This window comes from Strix aluco, chromosome 3 (genome assembly GCF_031877795.1).
Source record: "Strix aluco isolate bStrAlu1 chromosome 3, bStrAlu1.hap1, whole genome shotgun sequence".
NCBI classification, from domain to species: Eukaryota; Metazoa; Chordata; class Aves; order Strigiformes; family Strigidae; genus Strix; species Strix aluco.
The window spans coordinates 61,374,870-61,401,793 of NC_133933.1; the positions used below are offsets into that span (position 1 = coordinate 61,374,870).

At 41.1% G+C, this 26,924-nt stretch overlaps 2 protein-coding genes across 3 annotated transcripts; both read right to left on the reverse strand.

Moving 5' to 3' along the window:
* Positions 1–1,412: 1,412 nt before the first annotated feature.
* FBXO5 (F-box protein 5) lies at positions 1,413–10,992 on the reverse strand. Its single transcript, XM_074818791.1, has 5 exons — positions 10,869–10,992; positions 5,824–6,560; positions 5,413–5,503; positions 4,039–4,200; positions 1,413–2,507 (listed from the first exon to the last, which is right to left on the reverse strand). Exons 1-5 carry the CDS (start codon positions 10,896–10,898, stop codon positions 2,256–2,258), a joined length of 1,272 nt encoding a protein of 423 aa, XP_074674892.1. The 5' UTR covers positions 10,899–10,992; the 3' UTR covers positions 1,413–2,255.
* On the reverse strand, positions 10,377–26,775 carry MTRF1L (mitochondrial translation release factor 1 like). Of its 2 annotated transcripts, none has more exons than XM_074818793.1 (7): positions 26,144–26,775; positions 23,334–23,413; positions 21,257–21,440; positions 14,841–15,004; positions 13,772–13,889; positions 11,830–11,966; positions 10,377–11,375 (listed from the first exon to the last, which is right to left on the reverse strand). In XM_074818793.1, the coding sequence occupies exons 1-7, from the start codon at positions 26,439–26,441 to the stop codon at positions 11,160–11,162; spliced, it is 1,197 nt and encodes a 398-aa protein (XP_074674894.1). In that variant the 5' UTR covers positions 26,442–26,775; the 3' UTR covers positions 10,377–11,159. The 2 variants fall into 2 exon arrangements, with proteins under 2 accessions (XP_074674894.1, XP_074674895.1); XM_074818794.1 differs by having other exon boundaries at positions 23,334–23,475; positions 26,144–26,282.
* Between the last annotated feature and the right edge of the window lie 149 nt (positions 26,776–26,924).

Sequence of the window (26,924 nt, forward strand, 5' to 3'; positions counted from 1 at the left end):
ATAGAAGGTAGTCGCCTCTTATCACTCAGAAGTTAGTGAAAAATATCTGTTTCTTCATATTGTTCATCTCCAGTTGTGACCACTGAAGCCATGTAGTCCAATTCTTCCCCCTTATCTGAGGGTAACAAGAAATTTTCCTCAAAATTCTGCACAAGCAGATAAATTTCTACAGGAACCAACCAAAAAAAAAAAAAAAAAAGCATCTATTCTTCACTCTCTCCATGTACAAATTGTTGGGCCTACTAGAGAGTTCCCCTTAGTAAGCCCCAGACCCAAAACAGTAAACCTGTTAAGTTTGTAACATCCACATTCAGCTCAAAAACAGACACACAAATTTTAATTCAAGATGTATCATACTCTGCAACACCAGTCTGAGTGTGGATGTCTATGTCACATTACTCAAAAGCAATGTACAAAAGGGTCATTCTGTCCAGATCACATTAAGATATCTGTGCTTTTTGGGACACAGGAATTTCAGTACACACAGATGAAAATTTTATAACAAACTTTTGCTTATGTCTTACCTATCCATGCTCAGCCTACAGCCTACTAACAGATTCACTGTGGTTACATGCATATCAAGCTCCTGACCATTGCCTTTTCCATGTCTCACAGACAATACTGGAGACACCAACATCCAGTAGTGGAGGGCTGTTACTTCCTATCCAAAACACCATTTTTCTGCACTGGTTGGTAAAGGTGGTGTGGTCAGATTACCAGAATAAAGTATAATAGGATGGAAGAATTCTACCTTTCATTCTCAGATCTTGAGCATATCTATAAGTGGACTTAAAAGAATTATGGACTTAAGATTTGTGGAATAAAAATTCTTGATAGAACTGAGCCAGGCTCTTATTTTAAGTCTCAGATTTAGGTTGGGAGATTAAATTCTCCACAGAAAACCAGAATGCTAGAGGTCCCTCTCAACTGTTTCTACCACTGCTGTCACAAATGGAAAATTAACAGGTGCAGGAAAAGCTGTCCCAGTTCAAGGAGCAGGACATACAATACTGCCTTCCCAGTCTGTTATCTACTTAATACTAATGGGAAAAACACACACCCAAACCAGTCATTTCCAGAAAATTACTCTTTTTCTTGAAAGCTTGCCTTTCTTTGCTGTGGCATCACAAAGACTTTACTGACAGAGAGCTAATTCTGCAACAGCATAAATTCAGCCACTAGAAAATTTTCCATTGAATCGGTTGTTGGTTCAGAAACTATGAGCAATTACTGCTAAGGGCCTTTAGGTAAGCTACAGGAATGCAACATGAGAATGGATTTTTTACACAAAACTAGATTTGATCTTTGTTAAATCAACATTTTTAAGAAGCATATACTAGAAAACTTGAGAAATGAGTATGAAATGTAATCTTTTAAGATGATAAATAGGAAGTCCAGATTTGCCAACCAAGTTGTTGAGAACAGCAATTTATTTTCACATTTACAAGACAAACATGAATAATATTTAAAACAGTATTTACAAATATATACAAATATTAAAAATGTATTTTATGATTTGAAAAAAATGGCTAACAAAATATTTTTTAGCAGTATAGCCAAGATACAGTACTTTTTTTTTTTTTTTCAAGTTGGAAAGTGTGTCACCTCTGTTCAAGGAAACCTGCAGTTTCTGAATGAAGAAATGAAGGAAGATTGACAATTTAAGATTCACATAAGGTAAACCATCAGACAACTTTCACATTTTAAAATAAAGGCAAAGCCTTGGGGAAAAAAAATAATTATAAAATCTAGACTCCCTCATAATTTTATGTTAAAAGGGACTTCACTCACTTGACATTCTCACTATAAATGCTTTTAAAAGACTTCTGAACAAGAGTAAACATTTAAATAAAACAGTTTACACTTCCCCCTTCTGGCATTCAAGAATTGCTAGGGTTACACATGGAAGGCTACTTGCCAAAACTTTTTTGTTTTGTTCAATATTATTGTGGGGTGTTTGGAAGACTGGAACACAATAGACCAATTATCAGGACAATATTTAAAATGTTATTAAGAATCCATATCCAGAATTTTCTTTTAAATTTATAGACTAGTAAGACTTTTTTAAAATGGGTATTTGTGGTGATTCCTAGGAATTGCAATGTCACCAAGTTGTACAGCAGAATAACAAAATTAACCTTTTTTAATATAGAAGAGCAGAAAGCATTTTGTTTTTTGATTTTTTTTTGTGGATAACTTCGTATCCTAAAAAAACTTTTATAGGACATCTGACAATCTGTATTGGGATGGATAGATCACAATCGCCGTAGATTCTGTTTGCTTTTCTTAGTCCCAGGAAGTGGCCCTGGCTTAGAGCTGTGTTTCACTGGTTTCCCACTCATACAGACACTGGAGCTGTGGTAGCTGCACAGGCACTTTGTGCAAAAGTCAAAGCCACAACTTTCACGACTGCACATCGCTCTTTGTAGGTAGGAGTCATACTTTGCAGGTGAGCCACAGCGATGGCAGACTTTAAGGCTTTCAGTGTTTTTCAAGGTCTTGGCAGCCTGTTAGAAAAAGCATATAAAGAAAATTATGAGTGGAGGGTAAATACACACCCCAAACATTCCCTGATGTTACTGAAGTGCCACAAAACATATTATAACTTCTCCTACTCCAGAGAGATAAATTACAAATTTAGCCTAATTCTGCCTGTATCAAATTCTCATGGAGATTGAACAGGAATGATCAGTCTATAACTGCAGGTACTTTGGACTGGAATAGACAAAGCCAATTTTAAAATCTTTAAATTTTAATTTAAAGGACAGACTAAATGTAAAGCAGTAAGAAAAACATCCCTCCAGAATCCTTCAAACCTCATCCAAGGATAGCAATTCAGTTAACTTTAAAAAAAGAAAATAAATCTGAAGTCCATTTAAATCATTAACATCTTTGAAAAGCGAGCAATGTGTCCAGAAATCTCAGCTGTGGGGCACTCTGCTTGAGACACAAAATGGAAGCAATTCCTACTTCTCTCCAGTGAATTCATTTTTGACACAAAACCAGATCCACCATTCAAAATCATTCAGCATTAGAAAACTGTAGACATGTATAACGCCTTATGTTCCTTAGTTGTTAAAATCAAAATGTTTTTATAATCTAAATGTGTGTATAGATACATATGTTTATCAAGGAAAAAAGGACTGCTACTTCAGTGTACAGCTAAACTGTCAGATTCTTAATGCTACAAAGTGCTATATAGCATTATTAGAGCAGCTTGATCATAGTTTCCAGTGTGATTATATCTTCTCCTCTTATTGCACCAATTTGCAGAAGACTTTTGAGCCCGAGTAAAACTTTTTCTAGTTAGGAAAATCTGTTGCTTATTAACAGTGACTTTCGATAAATGTTTTTAAGTCTTACAAGACACTTGTAATGTAGACCTGCACCTATATGTGGGGAAAAAAAGAAGCTTACAAAAATAACAAGGTGAAAGGAAACTTAGGCTGTTGGCAGTGGTTGCCAACTCCAAATATGTGACATACTACAAATACGTAGTTAAAAAAAGCCATTTTAATGTCAGATAATCAGTTGGGGGGAAAAAGTGTAGAATGAACTGTAGAAATATTAGTTTAATTTTTAAAAAATAAGAAGTACTTAGTCTTTGGGCTTTTTTCTTTTTTTTAAATTGCCCATCAGTGTTGAAGCAAAATTGACAGTTTTTGTGGAATTGCTTATCTGGAAAACATGTGATTCATTATAAGACCATGGAAACTAAGAGGAAATGACTAAACTTTTTCATGTCTGATCAGAGCCAAAATTCGAGCACAAAAAAAAAAATCACTAAGCCATTTTGAGGGTACCTATACACCCAGGGGATGGGGGGGAAGATGTAGAACATCTCAGCGTGTGAATATTCTCCACTTAGTTTCTAACATTGTCTTAAAATAGCCTCAATAAGCAAAATCTGGCAGCCTTACTAGTAAGAGTTATAAGCACTTCACATTGGAGATACTACTTTCAGAAATATGCTTTACAAGCTGATCATGTGCCAGACAACATGTGAGAAATTAAAGATGAATGGAAATCACCAGTTACCTCAGAAAACTCCATAAGCCTGCTGTGATTCTTAGATATCTTGGATCTGGTGCCTTTTTTATTCAAGTTGTTTGGTGGGGTGGCTTTCTGAATGGAAGCTAAAGCCGCTCGGTAAAGAACATACTCCCTTGTTGCAGCAGGCTCTGATGCCTTAGAGACATTCTAATGAAAAGAAAAATAAGAATAAAATTTGAGAAGACTTATCTGATACTGACTTTTTATTTAACAATTTATTTTTGATCCTTCCTCCTGGCTAGAAGGTTTCCAATAATAAAGCATCATACCAAGCAGTATGCTACTGATTTTACCTTAGCTTTCCCAGTCACTACTGTTATAAACGCAAAGAACAGACCCCTAGTTCAGACCATCAAAACCAACCATCTTCTATTATGGAATGCAACTTACTTTCATATTAACACATCATAATTATTTAGGCAGAGCATGTAAGCTAGTCACTGCAATGTTTTAAATCGCAAACCACTATCTCTTAATTGTTTAGGGTGAACAGGGATGCTTGAAGTTTTCTTTCTGACAAGTAAACTCCTCCCACCAATTTTCTAAGTTTGCAGTTCAGGTTAAAAAAAGCAATCAATGGCAGGGAAGAAATCAAACTTTATGGGATGAATGTTCAGTGGTGTCCAATTGTTTCACCCTGACAGGCTAGCACCATAAAATACTACATAAAATTCAATCTAGTTGATTGCCTTACTCTGTGGCTGATCCTAGGCCTTGTTTCATTTTTTCTCCATCTTTTGGGGAAGAAAAACTCTCCTAGTGTTTTAAAAGAGTCTGCCTTGGTAAAGTGCAATGCGCTAGTGTGGTTAGATCTTGAATTTTTTATTTCATAGGACAAATAGGCATTAGGAATAGCTTACAGTGCAACAAGGTTTTCAGTTTTCTGTAGCCAACATGTTGCAGTTCAAAGACTGTTGCTAGAAAGTATAAGCAGAGAACTGGAGTCACAAGGTTAGCTGAGTGGTTTCTCTCGGTCCCTCTCCCTTCCGGATCTGTGGGGACACTGAGGTAAGCAAGCCTCTGCTGAGAGCCTGGAGTGCTTGCCCAGCAGGCAGTCCTGAAACTGACCCTCTCCCCTTCCTGCCTTCCTCTGTAATACAGGACATGTGGAAGCTCTTAAGAACATCTGCATCTCTCCTTGGGTAACCTTCGCAGTCAAACTTCCTTGGCCTCCAAAGACAGTGACTAGCAACACTTGAGACAGGGCATCCTAACAGGACAAACTCAGACACTCCAGTGACAATGTTTTCAATCTAAGAAATTCTTCTGCAACCTCTTAAGGCTGGGAGGAGTCCTGAAATAGCAGAAAGACACTGCTAGTTTAGGCCTGAAATATCTTGCTAAAGTGCGGAAACTTACAGAAAGGTTTTTCACAGCTTTACTATACATTTGGAAAATCCATTTATCTTCTTGTAGGATCTTCTGCCATGTTTTGCTGACTTTGGCAAAACTGCAACGACAATACAAACATATCAGTTACCTCCTAGGAAAAGCAAAAACTTTTTATTTCATAATGGGAATAACTATGTAATCTTTTTCTTTCACACAGAAGCTGCGATATGTTCACAGTTGTAGTCTTTAATTTGCCTTCTAGGGAAAAAACACATTCTCCATACAGTTCATGGCTTACATTGACAGTCTTTCAATATACTGATATGTAATACTAACCATTGAGTAAATTTCACAAGCCCCATATCTAAAACATTCTAAGCCACATCTCATTAGTTTGTTTACTTTCCCGATGAAATACGACAAGATCAATATACTTACTTTATTAAATCCATCTCACTGAGATGCCTTAAAATGTTTCCTAATACATGCTTCAGGTTCTTTTGGAAGAGTTCGGCAAGAATGTCTATTCTGTCTAATCCCATTTTCTTTCCAATTAGGTTACAAAGTTCAACATTTCCCCTAAAAAGAATTCTGTCTACTGCAGCCCAAGACTTGAGATTTCTTTTACCACTTTTTTTCAAAGTTGAGCAAATCATTTCTTCATAATGGATTACTGGCAACAAAGTCTTCTTTGAAAACTGTGCTTCGCTTTGGTTCTTCATAAGACAATGCTTTGGTGTGCCACAGAGATTCCCAGCCAAAGGTATACTATCCTCATGTTCTATTGCATCAGAGTATTGATTACTTAACATAGAGGAATAACCACTGTCCTCATTAAATTTACTGCTTTCCAGTGCCTCCATTTCACAGATCCCTTCATCAAGTCTCTGAGTTACTTGTTTGTTTTCTTTGTTATGTATAGGCCTTCCTTCATCTTCAAGATCTAGATTTCTGGTGGCTGCATGGTGTGAGTCACTAAGGAATATTTTCTGATGCTCCTCAGCACAGCTTTTACAAAAGCTTTCCTCATAATTCAAGGGGCAGGATTCTTCCAGTCTTGTTTTCCCCACAGCAGATTTCAATGGTGTAAACCCAGCGTGAAGAGGCTTACAATCAAAATCACATTTCATTTTGAAAGAGTGGTTAAGGTTTGATTTCATTACTGTGTTTATATCCTGCAAGAAACAACAAGGACAGTATTACAACACAGCATAAACTGCACCACAAACATTTTTCTTATAAAGAACTGATCATGCCTTCCTTCTGCATTATGAATTTTAAGCTTTTATCTAACTCACCCCCTAGTGTCTAAAACATAGACAAGTAGTGGAACTAAGGATTTCAACAGCCACACATTAAATCTAGGTAAGGTCTCAGAATTAGAGCTTTACGCTGCATATAACTGGGGCAAGAAAACTGACTGGGTGATTTACTTTGTCACCATTCCATCAGTAAAGATTACTTTTAGACATACCAATGCCTCCACTTCCTACCCTGAATGCAGCAATACTCAGGACACTTGTGGTCCCTGCAAGGAACACCCGTGGCAGAGGGTCCATGACTGACAGCAGGCCCGTGCAGGCGTATAGCCAGGCCAGAGCAGCCTGAAGTTTGCATCCAAGGCCAGAGGCAATGCTGCTGATGCAGCCAGGTATCTGGCATTTTTAAAAGGGGAGGAGGCCGGGTGGCCCAGGAAGAGCCTGAGTGCTTACATGCATGTGTAAATTACAATCGAAAGCAGCGACCCTTAAACAATGGTCAAAGTGAAATAAAGGTTACTTACAAGCATGATTTTAAGAGGGTGGGAGGTCGACAGATATTACAGGGAAATTGAGATTTTCTTGCCCTGTTTCTTTCCCCTCCCCCCCGAAGTGTGGTGCTATCTATATTAACAATTGCGGGGGGATGGGCGAGGGCTGAAGGAAGCCATCTCGGTCGTGTTAAATCCAAGGGGAAAATAATTTGCAACATGCTTTGCAATCCGTAGGAAAAATAAGCTCCCCTATTTAAAAAGGTATTCCAAGGGATTTAAGCACTTCCAGCAGTTTTGGAAAAAAATACTAGAAAAATGTGTTTCATGAGCGTTTCAGAGAAAAAGTCCCTTCTTCGTACCTACGTTTGGTGGAAAAAAGGCGCAAATACGCTCGCGGCTTTGTACAGTGTGAGTTGGGGGAAAGATGCAAGCCCTCGCTAAGCCTCCTCCTCCCCTTCCCCCCTCGCTTGCGCGCCGCGAGCGAGCAGAGGAGCTTTTGGGCTGAAACCCTGCAGAACTGGGCAACATCTCTCCCACCCCCTCTTCCAGGGCGCCGGAGCCAGCCCCGACCCCCGGCGGAGTGGCTCAGCCGCGGGCCCCCGCGGCGCTGTCAGGCTGCTCCCGCCCAGCGCTCAAGATGGCCCAGGAGGGCGGCAGGTAGACCGGCTCCCAGCCCTGCCCTGCCCCGCCGCCCCGGGAAACGCACCCCGCGCCTTCGGGGCTCTCCACTGTCCCCCGCGTTGGGGAATTCCCCCCTAAACGGTGGCGGCGGGGCGGGCAGGGGCGAGCCGGGGGATGCCCCCCTCCGGCGGCGTGGCCCAGCGGGCGGGAGACAGCACGGCGCGGCACCTCCCCGCCCGCCGCTGCCCGCCGGCGGGAGCCGCGCTCCCCACCCCTGCTCGGCCCCGGCCCCATTAGCGAGCGCCCCACACGCAGCTCGGTGGTGGGACCGGGGCGCTCCGCGGCCGCCCACGCGCCGCCGCGCCGCACCGTCCCGTCCCCTCTCCTGTCCCCACACCGTCCCGCCGGCGGGATAGCTGCGGGGAGAGGCAGGGGAGGGCGGCGGGGCTGGGCAGCCGCCGAGGATCCCCGTCCCCGGTCCGCCTACCGCCCCTCGCAGCACCGCCAGCACCCCCAGTCCCGCCACCACGTCCGCCCGCAGCCCCCACCGTTCCGGCCACGGAGCCCTCACCAGGGAGCCCCACTGCCCTGAGCCAGCCCTGCCACCAAGCCCCACTATCCCGAGCCGGGCCTAGGATGGAGCCCCTTTGCCCCAAGCTAGGCCTAGGACGGAGCCCCCCGGCCACCCGTCCGCCCGCGCTCACCTGCAGGGATGCGCCGCTGCGACCGCGGGCAGGGAATGCGCGGCCGCTCTCGCCGGGTACTTTTAAAAACTTTGAATTTGGTATCCAAAACCGCGCCGGCCAATCGGGCGCCGCCGGCGAGAGCGGCGCGGCCAATGGGAGGCCGGCAGGAGGCGGGGGCCAATCCGGAGCACGGTGGGCGGAGCCGGCCCGGCCTCACATTTTCCCTCCTCGGCCGGCCAAGAGGAAGGCGAGTGGCGCGCGCGCGCTTCGCGCGGGGTGGGGCCGGTGGCGTCTCCCGCCCGGCGCCCGCCCGCCCCTTCCTCCGGCCCGGCCCGGCCCGGCCCAGGGCGCTCTGCTCGGCGAACGACCGACTTCTGCGCCGCGGGGGTGACGCGCGCCCAAGGGCTGCCTGGCGCACAACTACATCTGCGTTTGCTTTTATAACGGGCTGCGTCTGGCATCTCCCCTCCATCCCGGCCCACGCGGCGCGCAACGCGCGAAGCGTGCAAAGCTCCGCTACCGGGGAAGCATTTGTTAAGTCTGGCAGTGGATCTTACATCTGGGTTCCTCCCCGTGTAAGAATTGCATTTATTTTAAAGTATGATCAACGCTATTAGTAGTTGGCGGGTGAGGAGGAGCGCTACTGGGAGCAAGAAAGGGACTTCAAGTCTCTATGCAGCAAAGCTTGCCATGACAGGCCAAGGAGGTACCACTCAAGATAGTGAAGCCCACCTTGTACACCACCGTCTGATGCCAGTTTTGGGATACCTGTCAGCCTCCTGCCAGAGCCACGGGATACCTGGCTTTTCTCACACTGATCAGAGGCTGGCCACTTGCAAGGCAACACCACATCTAGTGTCTGTTCAGGAGCCAGGCAGGATCTGGCCCCACCAGGCCACCAGCTGGGACATCAGGGAAGGTCTAGGGTGACAGACCTGAACACTCAGATAGGTTTCACGTGGTAGTTCAGTGCTTAGACCTGCCGATGGCCCTTACTTGTTTGGACGAATATGAAGCTGAAATTAGAAGGAATCGCAAACTCCATCCATCACTTGGTATAAGATAGCCCAGCTTTAAGTGAAGTCAAGAAGACTGTCACAAGTGCACTGTAGTCTTCCATTTACAGTACTGATTTGCTAGGAATAAAGACCTGAAGTCCTCGTTTCTGCTCCAATCAATATCTACTTATTTTACACTCAAAATGCAACAATGTTTATTTTTACGTTCTTACGTGCGGGAGTTGTAAATCTGCTAGTAAATCTAGACCTATGTCTCATGCTTGCCAACGGGAAGTATGTATGCATACAGGCACTCCTACATCTGAAGTTACTGTATGCATCTTTAATTAACAGATTTGGAACTTAATCATAGTTACCATACAGTATTTCCTAGAAAACAAAGCTGATGAAGATACTAAATGATTCTATGTGTTTTTTGACATGCACTGGTTCAAACTGCAGTCTCAAATGTAAAAAAAGATAACTGGTAATAATCAGTTGATTTTTATACAGGATGTTTAAATAATGCATTTCTATAAGCTATCTGTAGCAAACTCACTTTGTTCTTATTCTACTTTCTTACATTAATTTTCATTAGGAGTCTGAAAGTAAACACCCCTATATTCGTGGTAACATTTTTCCCTGGGTTCCAATTTCTTTACTGGTATTTATATTTCAAATACATTCTGTGTATGTATACACACATGCATAGGTACAATGCATGATGGGATAGTGTGGCATGGAACCTGCAGGTTTTGTACTGCTGTATGTATTTGGGATTGTAAAATGTAGTCTAAAAAGTTAAAAGTCTTCTTTATACACAGATATAAACGAGCACATGTATCAGCAGATTAGAAAGGCAAAAGCTCTACTTTGCTTTCACAGATCAAACGTTTTAAGATGCTGTTAAATAAACAGACAAAACCAGTAAGATGCCGTTCATACCATGTAACATTTAGAAAAATCAATAAACTGGAGGATCAATTAAAAACATAAAGGAGAAACCGAGCTGAAGCCAAATGGAGACTGAAATATCAGCCAAACAATATTGTAATGATTCTTTTCACTCAGAAACAGAAGCATCCTTTTCAAAAACAATTCATATAAGTTGTCACTTGGCTTTCAGAGTTTTTTTTTGGAACAAGTGATATTCCTAAACATTTTTTTGTGTTTACTGATACGGGCCAGAAGGCTGTGAAAATATGAAGGAGATTCAATTTGACTCCCTCTCCCCTGCCACGCAGAAGTGATTAACAAATATGCAGATTAGTAGTGGGGTCTTTCATTTGTCACTTTCTTCCAATCACTCCAACAAAATACGATATTTTTTCTTCTCTCAAGTAAGCTATTTGACACTGTATTGATGTTTAAACTATTGTTTAAATGAAAAATGGAACTAGAAATAGCTCATTTTTTAATGCGTACCTTTTGAGAGTGGTGTATCAGTATCTTCATAGTGGAGAAAGTAACTGCAGTTACTTCTGGCCCAGTCAAATTTACTTTTTAAGTGGACTGCTCCAGCAATAAATGTCTCATATGAAAGTAATAAAGTCTTTTACTCAGCAAGTAAGAAAACTGTTTATCAGTCATGAGGAAGCAAGTTGTGGTGTCTTTCATGATCTGAAAAGCAGTTGCATTTTCTGGGTGGTGCTCCAAGAAGCTCCTTTGCAGACAAATGTCTACATCTGTTGTAATGGGCTGACAAAAAAGCAACATTCAGGATAGATTCTTTTTTTCATTTTCTGAAATAATTTCCATTAAAGATTCATAATCAGCATATTCTCTCAGGGCCTGTATCATTTCATCTAGCATTTCTTCCCCTAGCATGAAACACTCAATATGATGCACTGATCTGCTTATCCTGTGATCAGTAATCCGGTCCTGTGGAAAGTTGTATGTTCTGATCTTCTCCGATCTTCCTTTAGTCCCAATCTATCAGAGAAGAAGAACCAGTTTATCATCATCGTCTTTTTATAAAAAGGATGAAATATTAAGCATCTAAAGCAAAAGCTTTCTTTTCCTCCCACAATTATCCAAAATTTGTTATAGTTACACAGTACTCAGACCAGTTCAACAGTCACAGTAATATTTCTCAAATATGTAAAAGAACAATTTTACTGCATCTTTTTCTAATACTATTCCGGTTCTTCATGCTGTAATCCAGTTTGTTTCACTAAATCCCTAGAATTTACATAAGACTGAAATTTTAAGTCTGGCTAAGATACAACCTTTACTGTTGAAGTAGAATGTAATTTTTTTGCCTCGTGTAAGTCCTTCCTAGGCTCCTGTTCCTCCATATTTGCATTTACTATTTGCAGTTCAACACAGGAGTTACCCCAAGAACATACGCTTGTACAGAATTGTATCTTTACTAAGTGAAACTTACTTGAATCTTTCGAACACTGGTTCTCTTTTTGGTTTCTTCTTCCAGTTTGGCATTGTACAGTTTAGCACAGAGCATTTGCATGGCCTTCTCTTTGTTTCTAATTTGAGATCTTTCTTGCTGACATTCAGACACAATCCCTGCCAAAAATATAATGACATTTAACACTTAACAGTAACACATACTAAAAGGGTTTTGCAATTTCTAGAAGATTTTTATTATGTTACAACAAGCTGTTTCTTTCTTCAGTACATATTTTGGACTGGGAATGTAAAAGTCCAGGCTTGTTAATGTCTAATGCTACATTCTGGGAGGGAAGTGCAGACTGAGCTGTACAGGTGCTTTACATCGTAAGACAAGAAATTTAATTCAATATGTTGGACAACAGGTTGATAATGAAATAAAAGATAAGTGATGTGATCTGACTTACAGAAGATACCTTTCATACTTGTAATTTTTGGTCACAGTTCCAGGAAATTTAGGATTTAAGGAGCAGTAAAATACATGAGATAGTGAGTGTACAGAATATGATCAGAATATCAAAAACGGGCACTATTTTCTTGAAAAAAAGGTGTGGCTTCTCCCCCCAGAACATACAATTCAAGTCAAGATGAGAAGCGAACAACCTAAGAAAGGAATAAGAAATACAGGAAGAAGAAAGCACAAGCGAAGTTGTTATGTGGATTTATTTTAAGCAATTCTGGTAAGATTACGGTATGCTTTTCTAAGATTACATAGTATTACTGTATGAAAGACTTGTTTGCAAACAACTTTTTGGATTGCAATGAAGGTTTATAAAAAGAGTTAGGATGAGGGAAACAGAAGTAGTAACAGGACAATTGTAAAGCAAGAGAGATCAAGAGGAATGAAGAAGGGAAAGGTGGAACAGGAAAAAGTCAGGAGATAAGGTGAGATATAAAACCCTCTATGAACCATCTCTAGTGCATAACCACACAAAATTTGCAATACGTTTTTCAGATTTCTGTAACAAGCACTAATAACTACCTTCAGCAAAAACTAATATTATTTGCTGGTTTTATTTTGTGGGTTTTTTTTCCAAACCTGGAAGCAATCCAAAACTTTTTGAATCTGGAATACCTTATCTTGAACAGAATTCTATCCTCTCCACTGTTTACCTTCTGCTTTACTGAGGTGATGCAACAAGTGCAGAATGGATTAATGTCTTCAATAAATATGAAGTAATGGGTGGCAAAAATCTGGATATGTGAAGATAAAGAGCACTCAGGATTACCCTGAGGCTGTAAAACCTGACTAATGTTTGTGGTAGCGAAGAGGAAAAGTTAAAAAGCAATGAAAGTCAAGGCAGCTGTTGTGGATTGCTCAAAGGGAAGTAAAAAGCTTAGGAATGGCCATAAATAAAAGATACGATAGCTAAAATCAGGTAGTACTTGAGGGCGTATCTTTCTTATCCCTCCTACATTTCCTCACCTGAGCCTTGGGGATGGGCCTCCTAATCATGTGTGTAACCTATGGGAAAGGAGCCAGCTGACAAATGGAAGCTGGCACCCTCAGCAGACTCTGCAATTAAAAGCAACATTTTAATATGGAAATAGAGCAAACTCTCTTTCGGAGACTAGTCAAGAAAAGGCAAATCATCAAATTTTAATGTACTATGTTTTTCAGTTTCTTTTCCATTATTTGAAAGCTTAAATATAACTTTTTCATAGTAATTGATCTGGATGCTTTTAGACTGTCAGGCTTAATGGCAAAATGGATAGCTTACCTACTGAAGCCAGTACTCTTCACTATTACAAACTGCAGTGGGCACAAGATGGTGCATTTAGAGTACTATAAACACTCATGAAAACTGTATGAAAACTCTGCTCTACTGTCGTCCAGGTTTGAAAATAAAACCATTGCTTCAAAAGAAATTCTGACAGCAGTTTTGCAATGTAGATCTTGTACTAAGGAAAAAATGAAGCACCTGTTGGAATATGAACTATCCGTACAGCACTGTCTGTGGTATTGACATGTTGGCCTCCAGCTCCACTAGCTCGCTTTGTTTCTATCCGTAGATCTTTTGGATTAATTTGCAGCCTCATCTGTCATGGGAGACAGAAAAAAAAACCAACCAAACAAAAAAAGAACACATTTCTGTGGTTTCTTTCTAGACAAATGTCAAATATACATAGTTAGTTTATTTTATAAGGCACATTCAGGCAAGATCAAACTTTTTCAGGTTTATGAGTGGTAGCTTGCATCCACTTATAAACATATTAACAAATCCTTGTAGCTGGATTGGAATGCAACATGATGGAAGCCAGGAAATCAGATTAATAGTAGTTTAAGGCATAACCATCCCTTAGCACTAATCTTCCCCCTCTTCTGAAAGCTCTGCAGCCTCTTCCAGCAGAGTTAACCAATATTTGAACATGGTTTTTAGACGAAATGGAACATATTCCCTTTGCTGGCTCTGGAATGGGGTGATGGTCTCTGGGAGGAAGGAGCGAGACAACTTTGGGAGAGAATTAGGAAGGAGTAACATCTTTGACAACTTGCGAGGTCAATGTGAAATAAAGATCAAAACAAAGCTTTAATTCTTAACCAGTTGTTTTTAACCAAGAAAATACATCAAGAATTAATTATCACCCATACACTTTAGAAGGGGAAAGTGACGACACTACAAAAATGGGGAAAAGGAAGTGCTAAAAGAAATCTCTATGAGCTCTGTAAAGTAATTCAGTCTTTTGTTACTTTGTAACAACTGTAGTTTTCCACAAAACATGCAAGACAGTCACAGTGAATTTTCAAGTTATAGTGAAGTAAACTGCCAGTGACTTTCTTGAGATTAAGATTATGAGAAAATCCAGAAATTCCTTATTTCAGTCCCCTAGACAAAAACAAACAAATATGACTTAGTTTAAAACTAAGATTTCAAAAAAAAAAATCATTAAGAGAGAATAACAAGAGACAGAAAATACTTTGATATCAGCAATACTGCATGTAAAACATTGCTCATGGTAACGTCTGTTATACTAAAAGATAAATATTACCTCGGTGGGTTGGGGTAATATGGCAACAGTCATTGTGCTAGTGTGAATGCGTCCTTGTTTTTCTGTCTTTGGCACCCGCTGAACACGATGCACTCCTCCTTCAAATTTCATGTATTTGTAAGCCTCAACACCTGCTATACTGGCAACTGCATGTCTTAGGCCACCTTAAACACAGAAGAAAAACAGCTGTAAAGCTGTAAGAAAAACTTTTGTTATTATGCTGTTACATTTCAAACAGTGTATTTAGACTTGTCATTTGTTTCTTAAATTTATGAATTTATCATTTAAATACTTAGGCAGAATTATACCAAAAATGCAAGAGAACTCTTAAAAACAAAGCCAGACGTACATACTCACACACTATCTCAACTAAAGGACTGTCAAACTCTTTTTTATAGAGTCCAATTTATGTTTTTTATTTACATAAAAAGATCATCTACGAACCACGTACATACATGTACACATAAAATCATAAACCATAGTAGAACTCTAACACCAGCACTAAGTTTACATAAAGATCAAATTTTGAAAGCTACCTTCAGGAACTACAACAATTTTTTTACCATTAGTTCAGAACCTTATCATTCAATGAGAAAAAAACCAATTCTTTAACTAAAGAATGAGTATTATTCACACTCTTCTTCCTATCAATTCTCCTCTATGCATCCTACCCATGTCTTGTCTTTGTTCCTCCATTTCATCTTAATGGAGCAAGCACAACTCCAACTCTTGCCCTTCTTACCAATACATCCAGCAAAACGCTTGACAGCAATGTGCTAAGAAACTAGCATTGAACAGCTTGGAACTTGGAGGTAAAGCCCAATAAAATCATGGTTTCATGACAGAAAGAATTTGTTGCAATACTAGTCTATGGCTCCTCCTCGTTTGCTACTGTGCAAACCCTTCAGTCATGCCAGTATAACCTTGAAGGAAGAGAAGTGATGGCACTATAAATTAATGTAATTGTTCACTGTTTCTGGTTTTCAATCCAGCTCAGTTCCCAGATCCCATTCTCAGCACACTGGATGGTGTGTCAATGGAATGATTAAAGGGGAGATAGGTGGCCTTGAAAGAGTATTGCTGTTGAAGCCTTGCAACATGAAACCACAGCTGAGGAAAAGCAGCAGCACATACTTCTCAGAAATACCAATTTAGGCTATTTCTAGACTAAGGAAATCAACCATAGGGACAAGATAGCAGCTTTTTTAAATGAAGACAACGTAGAATCTGACAATGTCAGAGCAGGAAAAAATCATCAGCCGCAACGTAGGCCAGGTTTTTTACCTTCACAGAGAATGTTTGCAAATATTTTTATTGTACAGAAATTTAAAATTCTCTCATAACTTTACTAAAACATATTTCCTTTTACAGTCACATTTGTGGAAAATAGCCTAATCTGCATCTTCTTTTTTCTTCATCTCATTTTTGTCCTTCTGACTTTTAAAATTTTTATCCTACTTGTACAAATCTGCACCACTTTAATTCAAACATACTGTGCAACATACGTAGTGCTTCACTGATTTAATTTATAGCCATTACCTACTATCAATTCTGTAAGACAGATCTATCATGTTTAGAATAAATCTGACTGTAAAGCATGTAATTTAACAAATAAAAATCAAAATCTTCAGTTTAGATCAGTAAGTTTCATTCTAACAGGTAGTGTGAAATCTTTCTATTGCTATGCAAACCCTATTCAAATGAACAAAAGATTTCTCCTTTACTCTGAAAGAATCTTATATAATCTATAATAATTAATGTAGTTGAGTAATAAAACTTATTCCTTTACATAGGGGTATAAAAATAGATACTAAAAAAAAATCATAAGCAACATCTCTGCACATGAGTAAGAAGCTAGGCTACGTCAGGAGTAAAAATAATATGAATGTCCACAAGGCTATGGCACTATTGACAAGTATTAATCACATGATAAGCAGTTCATTGCAAAAGCTAATGTTCCGTCTTTTCTCCCTCACTTCTCCTGGCATTAATATATACACACCATGGGTACAGTCTGTCTATTTCAGCTGCAGCCACATCTGTGACATGTTAAGTCTGTAGTGATAATGGTGTGCCTGTGGCACTGTAGTGGTTCGCAGGAGATGACCAAGAGGCTGGTTCAGAAGACAGGTATTTAGGTCATACTGCTTCAAATCAACTATCACCAACACATGTTTAATATGAAATGCAGCCAAATCCAATGAAATTTCAAGAACCCCCCTGGCAGAAATGTCATAGGCCTGTCAAATATAGTTAGTTCTTACTAACTATATATAGTTAATGCTAATATTATTATATTTAATAATAATATTATTAATATAATGAATTATATCATGATATTATATCACAATATTATAATAATTATATTTTATTACAATAATATATCATTATGAGGTTTATATCATAACATTATAGTTAATGCATATAGTTAATGCTTGCCCCTTTCAATTAAAATGTCCCTGTCCATCGTGAAAACTGATATGCACAGAAGAAGTGAGTTTACACTTGTTTTTGATGTGGCATCTTACACCCAGATTGAGACAAAATCCCCTATCTGTGTCTCTGCCTGCCACCGCAGGGTGAGATGCACTGGATAAACAAGGACACGTGGGTTTGTACTTTAACGTGTGCGCTAAATCTTGAACGTGCTATTTTTGCACAGTGGCATCCCTCAGTAGGTCACTAAAGTCAGTTAAGAGTGGACTGAAACCAATTCTTAATTGCAGCTTTGTTTAAGATTTACCTTGTTCACACATGCTCACATTTAGATTTCCATCAAATTTTGGAGCTCTCTGAAATGAGGGAATTTGACGTTTTAATGTAGGACCTTGCTTCTGCTCATGAAGTCCATAAAAATAGGGCATGGATGGGACACAACATCCCAGTGTCTCCAGCAAGCATCCTTAACTCCATTCTTACCCAGCACAGCACAGACACTTTGAACCTTAGGGTTTAAACTTTGGCAGCCTTTTGGTGGTGCTGCCATCTATAATGCCCCTACCTCCCGATTTATTTCTAGCTCCTCAGTTTTGATAATATGTGGTCACGCAAGTTAAGATCAGAAAATACACTGCAAGAGGCTGACAAAGGCTAGGGCTGCCTTTATTTTTCTCTAAATTTACATCCTACTTTGCTCAACATTCATTGTCCTCAGCATAGGCAAGCCCTCAGCAAGACAAAAGAGTTTACAATAAATCTATATCCATTAAAAACCCAGCAGTTTCAAAGAGAAAATACGGTTAGATATATACTAGGTTAATGTAGTACTTTAATTTCCCATTTAGGCATTAAAGAGAACGCCTCAGAGGGTGCAGGCTCCTTGTCCAAGGACTGAGCTTTCACCAAAAGGGTAGTCAAGCACAACTCCCTTTCTCTTCCAATCACAGGACTGCAAGTTGAGTCAGGCCTGACTTAAAACTATCTAACAACAGAGAGTTTTTAAGCCAAATCAGTGGATTAATCCACCTAGCCCTGTGGCTTCAAAATTGCTAGAGGTGAGAGTGAGAGGGAACATATGACTGGCAGCTGTCTGGAAGGTGGGACAGCCCAGCTGACTGTGAATCTGTGCTCTGAAGGTGAAGTTGTACGTGAGTGCTGGGGTTTACCCCACCTAAGTCTTGCCTCAATGGAAAGAGCAACTCTCCACTCCCCCTAGTATATAAAGACCACCCAGACCCTTCCCCCACTCTGTTTACACCCATCTAACCCTCACCATGTTTATTCCATTTACTTCAAAAAAAAAAAAAGTTAATAGATTTCTGTTGGCTTTGAAGGCTGAACTGACTCAGCTCTTGGCAAAGTGTTTGACTGGTCATGAATGGGGATAAATGTGACTTTCCTCTTTCAGCAACAAGCTGTGCTGTAACATGAAGCTGCTTCTTGTCCTTAACTTCACTTGCACTGTGCAAACAGTTTACTTGACAAATGACCTCTTGACCATAAAAAAAATTTATTAATAGTAAAAAATCTAGGTAACAGCCAATACTGAATTCAAGTGTCATTAAATTAAAAAATGTATATTAATTGAATCGACAGCAATCACTCTAGAAGATACTGTGAAAACCTGAGTTCATGTTCATCAACTTGAAGTAAGTCACCTGCCAAGAACTCTAAAGAAAGTTCTTCAGATATTTTACACATATAACACTTTTTAAAATCAAATTCTACTACAGATTTTAAGAACCCAGAACTATAAGTGAAATCCATAATAAATTACAACTGTATCCGCATATCTGAAAGATGAAGACATCCCTTTTTTGAAATGTGAATACAGACAACAAATCAAGCCTGCACCTAGATTTTCAAGTTCCGAGTTTGTGACTGTGTTTCTTCCATGGAGTCCAATTTTTGAACCTTCTTTTAATCTCTCAATATACAACAGTGAATCAAAAAATGTACTTACGCAAGAAGGGCACAGAAAGACCCTCATTAGAAAGAGAAAGTAGCTCACTGACATGAGAAACTCAATTAGGAGAGTTGTGGATATTTATTTTTTGTGAATTTCTGCATGGTTGAAACAGAAACGGCTCAAGATACTTGATAATATCAGAGTCCAAAATGTGGTGTAAGTAAACAGAAGTAGTGTTAGAAGATGCTTCACATTTCTCAAAGCTTGTTAAAAAGTCCCTCTGCAATTATATTAAGAGTTGACTGAAAAGAGATATAGAGTTTTTCCTGACAGATCACATGTCCTAACATCCTAGCTTTTCTCAATTCTGTAGTTTCATTTAAAAAAAGAAAAAAATGCTGATGAAAGTATGAATACAGGTAAAGTGTCACAACCAGTCTGAGCTAAGAGCACAAGTGCCCATCTACTGATCCATACCCACTATGATACATACATCATCTCCACAGCAATATGTAAGCAAGGAAAATGTGTTAGCTTTACTCACAACAGCACAGGTAACAGTAAGCCTGCAGATCTGTTAACACAAACAGACTCAGCAAATCTAGCCTGCTGAGAAACGTGGCTAGCAATATGTCAATCAAAACCCAAAACCCCTGCGACTTGTTGGGCATGTTTCAGATTGCAGTTTCACAGTTGGCTTAAGATGACTGAACCTCTTGCTGCTGGAAGGAGGTCCTGGTTTTCTGCCACCACCAGCAGCCACACGCTTCTGCTTCCACCACCCCCATAAGCATTTCTCCTCTTCTCTTGTGCTGGATTACCTGAAAACTAATCAGGGGGTGTGGGTGTGTGTACTATTTTTCAGTTGGATTGACTTGGTGATGAGACTCTGTGAAGATGCATAATTACAAGTGCCAATGCAAAGAAGTCATCAGCAACAGAGACAGCAGCCTCATCTTTGTGAAACAACTTTGTACACTAACTGGATTAAGCTAAAATTAACTAACATGTGCCACTGCCTCAGTTTGTTGTGTAAACCTACCAATCCCCATCTTCGCAAAGACACAGTTCCATGAGATGCAGTGAACTAACTTCACAGCTCATCACCAGAAGATCCAGTTTTTCCACCTTCCTGCATTCAGCTCCATGTTGCTGCTTATCTTACACTAGTTCTAAGGCTCATGAGATCTGACTTAACACATTAACTAGGCAAAATACTATCCCAGTTGTAAAAAACAAACTCTTTGCCAGTTTAAGTGAAAGGACATCAAAACAGACAAAAAAAAAAAAAAAAAAAGGTGGGACTGCTCAGACAGGCAGAGAGGCAGTGAGGAAGAAGGGAGAAAGGAGAAACATCTCCTTTTACTGGCATCAAGCTGTCAAACTGATTACCTATGAAATTTTAGTTGAAGACTTTCTTAAATAGATCTCTTATCTTTTCTCTCAAAATTTCAACAATTCCCCCACTTCGCTCATCCTTTAGCTGTTACAGATGAGCTATATTCCAAACATCCCATTCCTTATATAAATCTTCAGATCACATTATTTCGGATAAATTCAAGATGCTTTAGATTAAGCCCCAAGAATAGTTTTAATTATATTGATCCCTCTCTGCCAAGGGATACATAATAATAAACAGACTTTCAATCTGCCACCAAACTGATCTATAAACACTAGAACCATTAAGTAACTAAGTAGAACAGCACATCCAAATAAAAAGTATATGTAATCTGTATTTGTAAAAAAAATAAAGCTAAAACAAGGTATCTGCATCACTTTCTGAATTTTCTTCCGCCAAGCACTTAGTCCATTTCTACTTTTTGAATCTACTGAAAGGCAAGTTTTATTTTTTAGCACTTTAGTATTTTAATTGAAATTCCACTTCAGAATTACTTTCTTAAATACAGAAGCCGAGGAAAATTCTACTCAGACATTCAAACAATCTTCTGCTTCTAAAATTAAGTTAGTGCAAATTAGTTTCCTATAGTCCTGAAATTCAAGTGTCATATGAATGAGTGTTTCAACTTAAATTAAAAAGTTGCAAAGATTAAATATTTTCATTACTGACCTATTTCACTGGGAAAGTATTCTAGTATTTCAAATTTCCACTTTTTATAGGCAGCATATCGTTGATACATATCAAGTATCTCCGAGGTGAACAGCATGGCTTCCTGCCCTCCAACTCCAGCGGTTACTTCCATGACAAGATCACTCTCATCTGTTTCTTCTGAAGGAATCAAAAGCAACACTATCTGCGAATACAAAGACACCCAGCTAAGACTTTCCCCTGACACTGCTATGCACAACTGAGATAGTATAAAACACCAGACAAGACTGTAATCGATCTAGGCTGTCTTCTCCTGCACTAACTCGACAGTTGCCCAGAGGACAGCCTTCTCATGCCTCTTGCAGTGAAGCAGCAGCAGTCAGGAAGAGGTGTGGGGGAGTGCTGCATTGCAGGAAAGCTCCCCGTGTCTGTTCCCAGTCGCAGGAGCGACATAGGCCTCTCTCAAGACCTATGAAACTTCACAGAAGTTTTCACCCATCAGGAGCACTGCGACATTTGGACACCACAGGATACACGTCGGTTCCTGCAAGAAAACTGAGCACCTTCCTTCCCATCTGACTCCCTTCTAACCCGGTCTCAGCTGCAGAGCTAAGAAGGTGTGGATGTTCAGGACAGTCCTTCAACAACAACACACCTGTATTATTCATTTATTTGAGAGCAGCCCTGTAGATGACTTGGGAGTAGTAGTCTATGGAAAACTGAGTATGAGCCAGCAGTGTGTGCTCGCAGCCCAGAAAGCCAACCGTATGCTGGGCTGCGTCAAGAGAGTGTGGCCAGCAGGTTGAGGGAGGTGATTCCGCCCCTCCAGTCTGCTCTCCTGAGACCCTACCAGGAGTACTGTGTCCAGCTCTGGGGCTCCCAACATAAGAAGGACATGGACTTGCTCGAGTGGGTCCAGAGGAGACCACAAAGATGATCAGGGGCTGAAGCACCTCCCCTGTGAGGACAGGCTGACTTGGGGTTGATCAGACCAGAGAAGAGAAGGCTCTGGGGAGACCTTATAGCAGCCTTCCAGGAAAGATAGGGAGGGACTTTGTCAGGGAGTGTATCGATAGGATGAGGGGTAATGTTTTTAAACTGAAAGAGGGTAGATTTAGATTAGACAAAGGGAAGAAATTCTTTACTGTGAGGGTGGTGAGACACTGGAACAGGTTGCCCAGAGAAGTTGTGGATGCCCCCTCCCTGGAAGTGTTCAAGACCAGGTTGGACGGGGCTTTGAGCAACCTGGTCTAGTGGAAGGTGTCCCTGCCCATGGCAGGGGAGTTGGATACCAGATGATCTTTAACATCTCTTCCAACCCAAACTATTCCATGATTCTATGATTTATTTAAAAAGGGAGATCCAGCCTTCTATTGATCTGTAGAAGAAATACAGACTAGAACCCTCAAAATATATCACAATTTTGCAGGCTGGACCAAAACTCTGGATGATTTGCAAATGCTTTTCAACCTTTTCAATCATCTTCCTTTACTAGCATCAGGTGATGTTTCTTTCCACAGACTTCATCTTTTGGCAAAATCCTAAGTATTTCCAAAAGTATTTACAGAGTGACTGTTGCATTGTTATCAAAGGAATAAAGAATGTGACAGTACCACCTTCTACTTCACAGTAACATTAAGACAATGTAACAATATAAAGATCATTATTTTTATGTTAAATAACACAGACACTATGTAGAACCTATATAACATAGCAGTCTAAAGTAGTTACATAGTATTAAACTATTTTTTTCAAAACCATTAGTGTGTGCAATACTATACAAGTTTAGTATTTCTCATAGATAAAAAGTTGTGACATCCATAAAGGTACACCCAGACAAGACAAACTATAGCACCTTCTTATAAAGATATATTGATTCAAACAATTTCAGATACAAGAAGGCACTTATTTACAGGCTGTCTCTATACCATCTGCATTTTTCGTTTTCCTTAGATAAAAGACACTAGTTGAGGAGTATAATTGGCAGGGAGGGGAGGAGAAGAGTTTATCGTATACATCTTATTTTGATGAGAAGACAATTCCACTTTCTTAATTTAGGAACAGCAGGGAAGTATGAGGCTTTTAAAGGGGATCTAACCTGATGTTTCAGTTCAGCTATCTCTTCTTCACAGGAGGCAATTTCCTTTTCTGTAAGCTTCTGGAAATCTTCGCTCTCATCTGGAATATTTGAGTATGGTTAATCCTCAGACTTATATCAGTGTCTACTCTCAGAAATCATTCTGAAAAATAACCACATGAAGAACTTAACTCTACAAAAAAAAAACCAAACCACCACACCACCACACAACCCCCCCCAACACACTAAATCTGTCAGAAAATGAGATTAATAATATGATCAGTAACAAAGATACACAGTACATAGTAAGAGTGTTTTCTGACATTGTTCAGGTATGAAACATAGGAAATTCTGAAATACAAGAAGTTCCATTTAAACATTAAAAAAAACCCCACAACCCAACCAAACAACCAACAGTTGCTGTGCTGGTGGTCAAACAGTGGCACAGGTTGCTCAGAGAGGTTGTGGAGTTGCTGTCCTTGGAGATATTCAAACCCCGATTGGACACAACCCTGAGCAACTGGCTGTAGGTGACCCTGCCTGAGCAGAGGGTTGGACTGGACAGAATCCAGTGTTCCCTTCCCACCTCATCCATTCTGTGATTCTAAGAAATTACTTTCTGTATTTCAGTGTGACAGGAACATCAAGGATTTAAAAGAGCACAGCAGCCCCACAATTGACGCTTCATTGAAAGGACTATTACCCCTATCAGTGTATGCAGAAATTTGAAGATAGTAAGAGTAATTTCAAGTATTTTATGTCAATTTATTCCAGAACAGCTGCAAAACTTCTAACACATCACTAAAAACAAAGGTATGGCAGAACTCTTGCATAATAAGAGGTACTTGTAATTTTAAAGTGTTACTTGACTGATCAACACTAATGCTTTACAATTAAGACTTGTTTTTCTGTACTACAGTTTCGGTATGTTAAAATATTCCTTTTTTTTTCTGGTCAATATCAAACTTCACACACAGACACACACAAAAGAATTTAAAAAAAAATCAGCATCTTAAGCAGTCTCTGGTCCGCACTGATTCAGCTCATTCACCCAGAATAAAAAAAATATTACCCCAAAGAGAAGAAAGCGGTACACACAGTGAAAAAGGGGGAATTGGGGCAGGCACAGGGACGCATAACTGCACAGTCAGCAGCAAGAGAAGAAAAAGAAAGATGCTAGGCTACTTTTTAATCTGTAGAGCAAGCTTTTAAATGCTTTCAGCTGAAATGGAAAGTACACTCAGAATAAAGTCACACCTTTTCAGCACTGTAACTGCATATAGTCACTAGCAGAATTTTAAATGAAACTTTTTGACTTTACAATTTAGGTTTAATAATGGTGAATTAATCCCCTCCCAATCACTTCTGTAAGAATGACATTAAAAAAATAATCATGAGTAAATCTGTTTAAAATTTGTTTAAACAACAAGCATGTTTTACCTACAGCTGGCTAAAAGCATGCATGGTTGACTGCCTGCCTAACTGTAACTCTTTAAACGTGTAAACTTGATCATCTCCAACTAACTTCCTTTACAATAACTACTGTCTGATCAAGGGCTAGTCATTAAGGCCAACAGAAGGAAGGGTAAAAATTAAGGAATTACAAATCTATTAGAGTCAAACCAGCTATTAATAATGCTACTGTTATTCAATTAAGAATTAATCTAATATAACAATCAATAGCAGTTGCATACTTTAAGATGCAAATGTAATATAGGTCTAAAATCAGTTTAAAATTATATATACAAGTATTTTTAAGCATGAGCTACAGAAGTGCTCCAAGTTACTGACAAGCCCTTGTGATCACTTTGCTGAAATTCTATGGCTGGTTTGATGACACTGGCTCTTCAGCACATTCTGAAAAGAGAAAAAAAAAAAAGGGAAAAAAAAATCTGAAAGGAGAAAAAAAAATAGGAGGTGAAAATCATTTGCTTTTAGACAGTGTTTGCCATCTCCATTAGTGGGAATAACTGTCTACAGTTAACACTTTTGAGTAATCAGTATTTAGCAAAGTAGTAAGTATTAAGATCTAGAGAACATTTCACGATCTAGTGAATGTTTACTGATCTTAATGCACTCCTTTTGTGCATTTTGATTTCTAGCTGCTATCAAAAGGAAGACTGATTCAGGGTAAAAAAATATTCGCTATTGGCATCACTAGAAGTGTGCAGCTACTAACACAATCCAAAATTAAATCGCAGTGTGGAGGCAGCACAAGCAGATGCCAAGGCCTGCTGAAATAGCTGGGAACTGTTAATGTTGGGTTGATGGTTGGACTGGATGATCTTCAAGATCTTTTCCAATCTAGACAATTCTGTGATTCTGTGAAACAGACGCGGGTAGGCAGGCGACGGGTCTGTCCTGACAGTAAGGAAAAAAGCCTCGAAAAAAAAGAAATTAGAAGTTCTCTATCCCTGATTAATTATCTTTATTTTACATGAAATAGATGCTATCGCGCCACTCCTCCTTCAGGTACCAGCGGCTCCCACGGCCGTGGATGAGTCTTTTCCACCCGCCCCGCCTGACGCTCGCTTGCCCGCCGGCAGCCCCTGCTCGGAAGGTTTGGCTTCCCTTCGGCAACCGAGGGCACCCGGGACCGCCCCGCGCGTTCCCCCGCCGACGGGCCTTTAGCCCTTCCCCGCCTTTCGTCGCTCTCCCGCCACCGGGGCGCGCCACCGCCCCGCGCCGCCCGCACGCGCCGCCGGCACGCTCACAGGTGGGCGGCGCCACATGGGCCGCCCCCGCCCGCCCCCTGGGGGCGCTCCCCCAATCGCCTCGGCACAGGCAAAGCCTCCTCTCTGCCCGCCCCGCGCGGCCCGGGCCGCCCGCACCTTGCCGCGCCAGCTCCCGCGTGTCGCGCAGCTCCTGCTCCTTGTCGCGCAGCTGCTGGATCCGCGCCGCCAGCTCCGGCCCCGCCCCGCCCCGGCCCCGCGCCGCCAGCAGGCGACGTAAGGAGGGGGCGGCGAACAGCTCGTCTAAGCCGGGCCGGGCGCTCAGCCCGCGGCGCGGTTGCGGCGGGCACGTCCCCGCCGCGCTGCCCCCGACCGGCGCTGCCCGGGGGCTCCGAGGGGGCAGCGCGGCCGCCCGGCAGCCTTGCGCCGCGCGGAGAGCTCGCGAGAGCAGCCGCATGGCCGGCGGGGGCAGGAGCTCGGGCGCCCTCCCTCCACCAGCCCTGTCCTGCCGGAGACACCCGAACGCGCTCGGCACCTCCCTTCCGGGTTTCCGGAAGTTGCCGAAGAGGCTCGGCGCTGACTTCAGGCGCAGTCGGAAGTCATCGGGGCTCCGCTGGCGGAAGCGGACGAAGGCGTTCGGCTCCCTTCGGTGCGCGGGGCTGTGCCCTGGGGCGGGCGCGCTTCGATTGGCCCGCGCCGGCAGGGCGAGCCAGGGGGTGTGGCCTGGCGGCAGCGGGGCTCTGAGGCTGCCGCGTACCCCACCCGACCCCGCAGGCGCCGGGGGCACAGGGCGGTGGCGTTTGGGTGGGTTTTTATTCATTCTGACAAAAAAAAAAAAAAAAAAAAAGGCACGCAAACGTCGTCACATCCTCTATGGCACAAGTTTAAAGCAGGGCGCCTGGGGGAAGAGCCTGCGGGGGGGTTAGTGTCCTCCTACCCT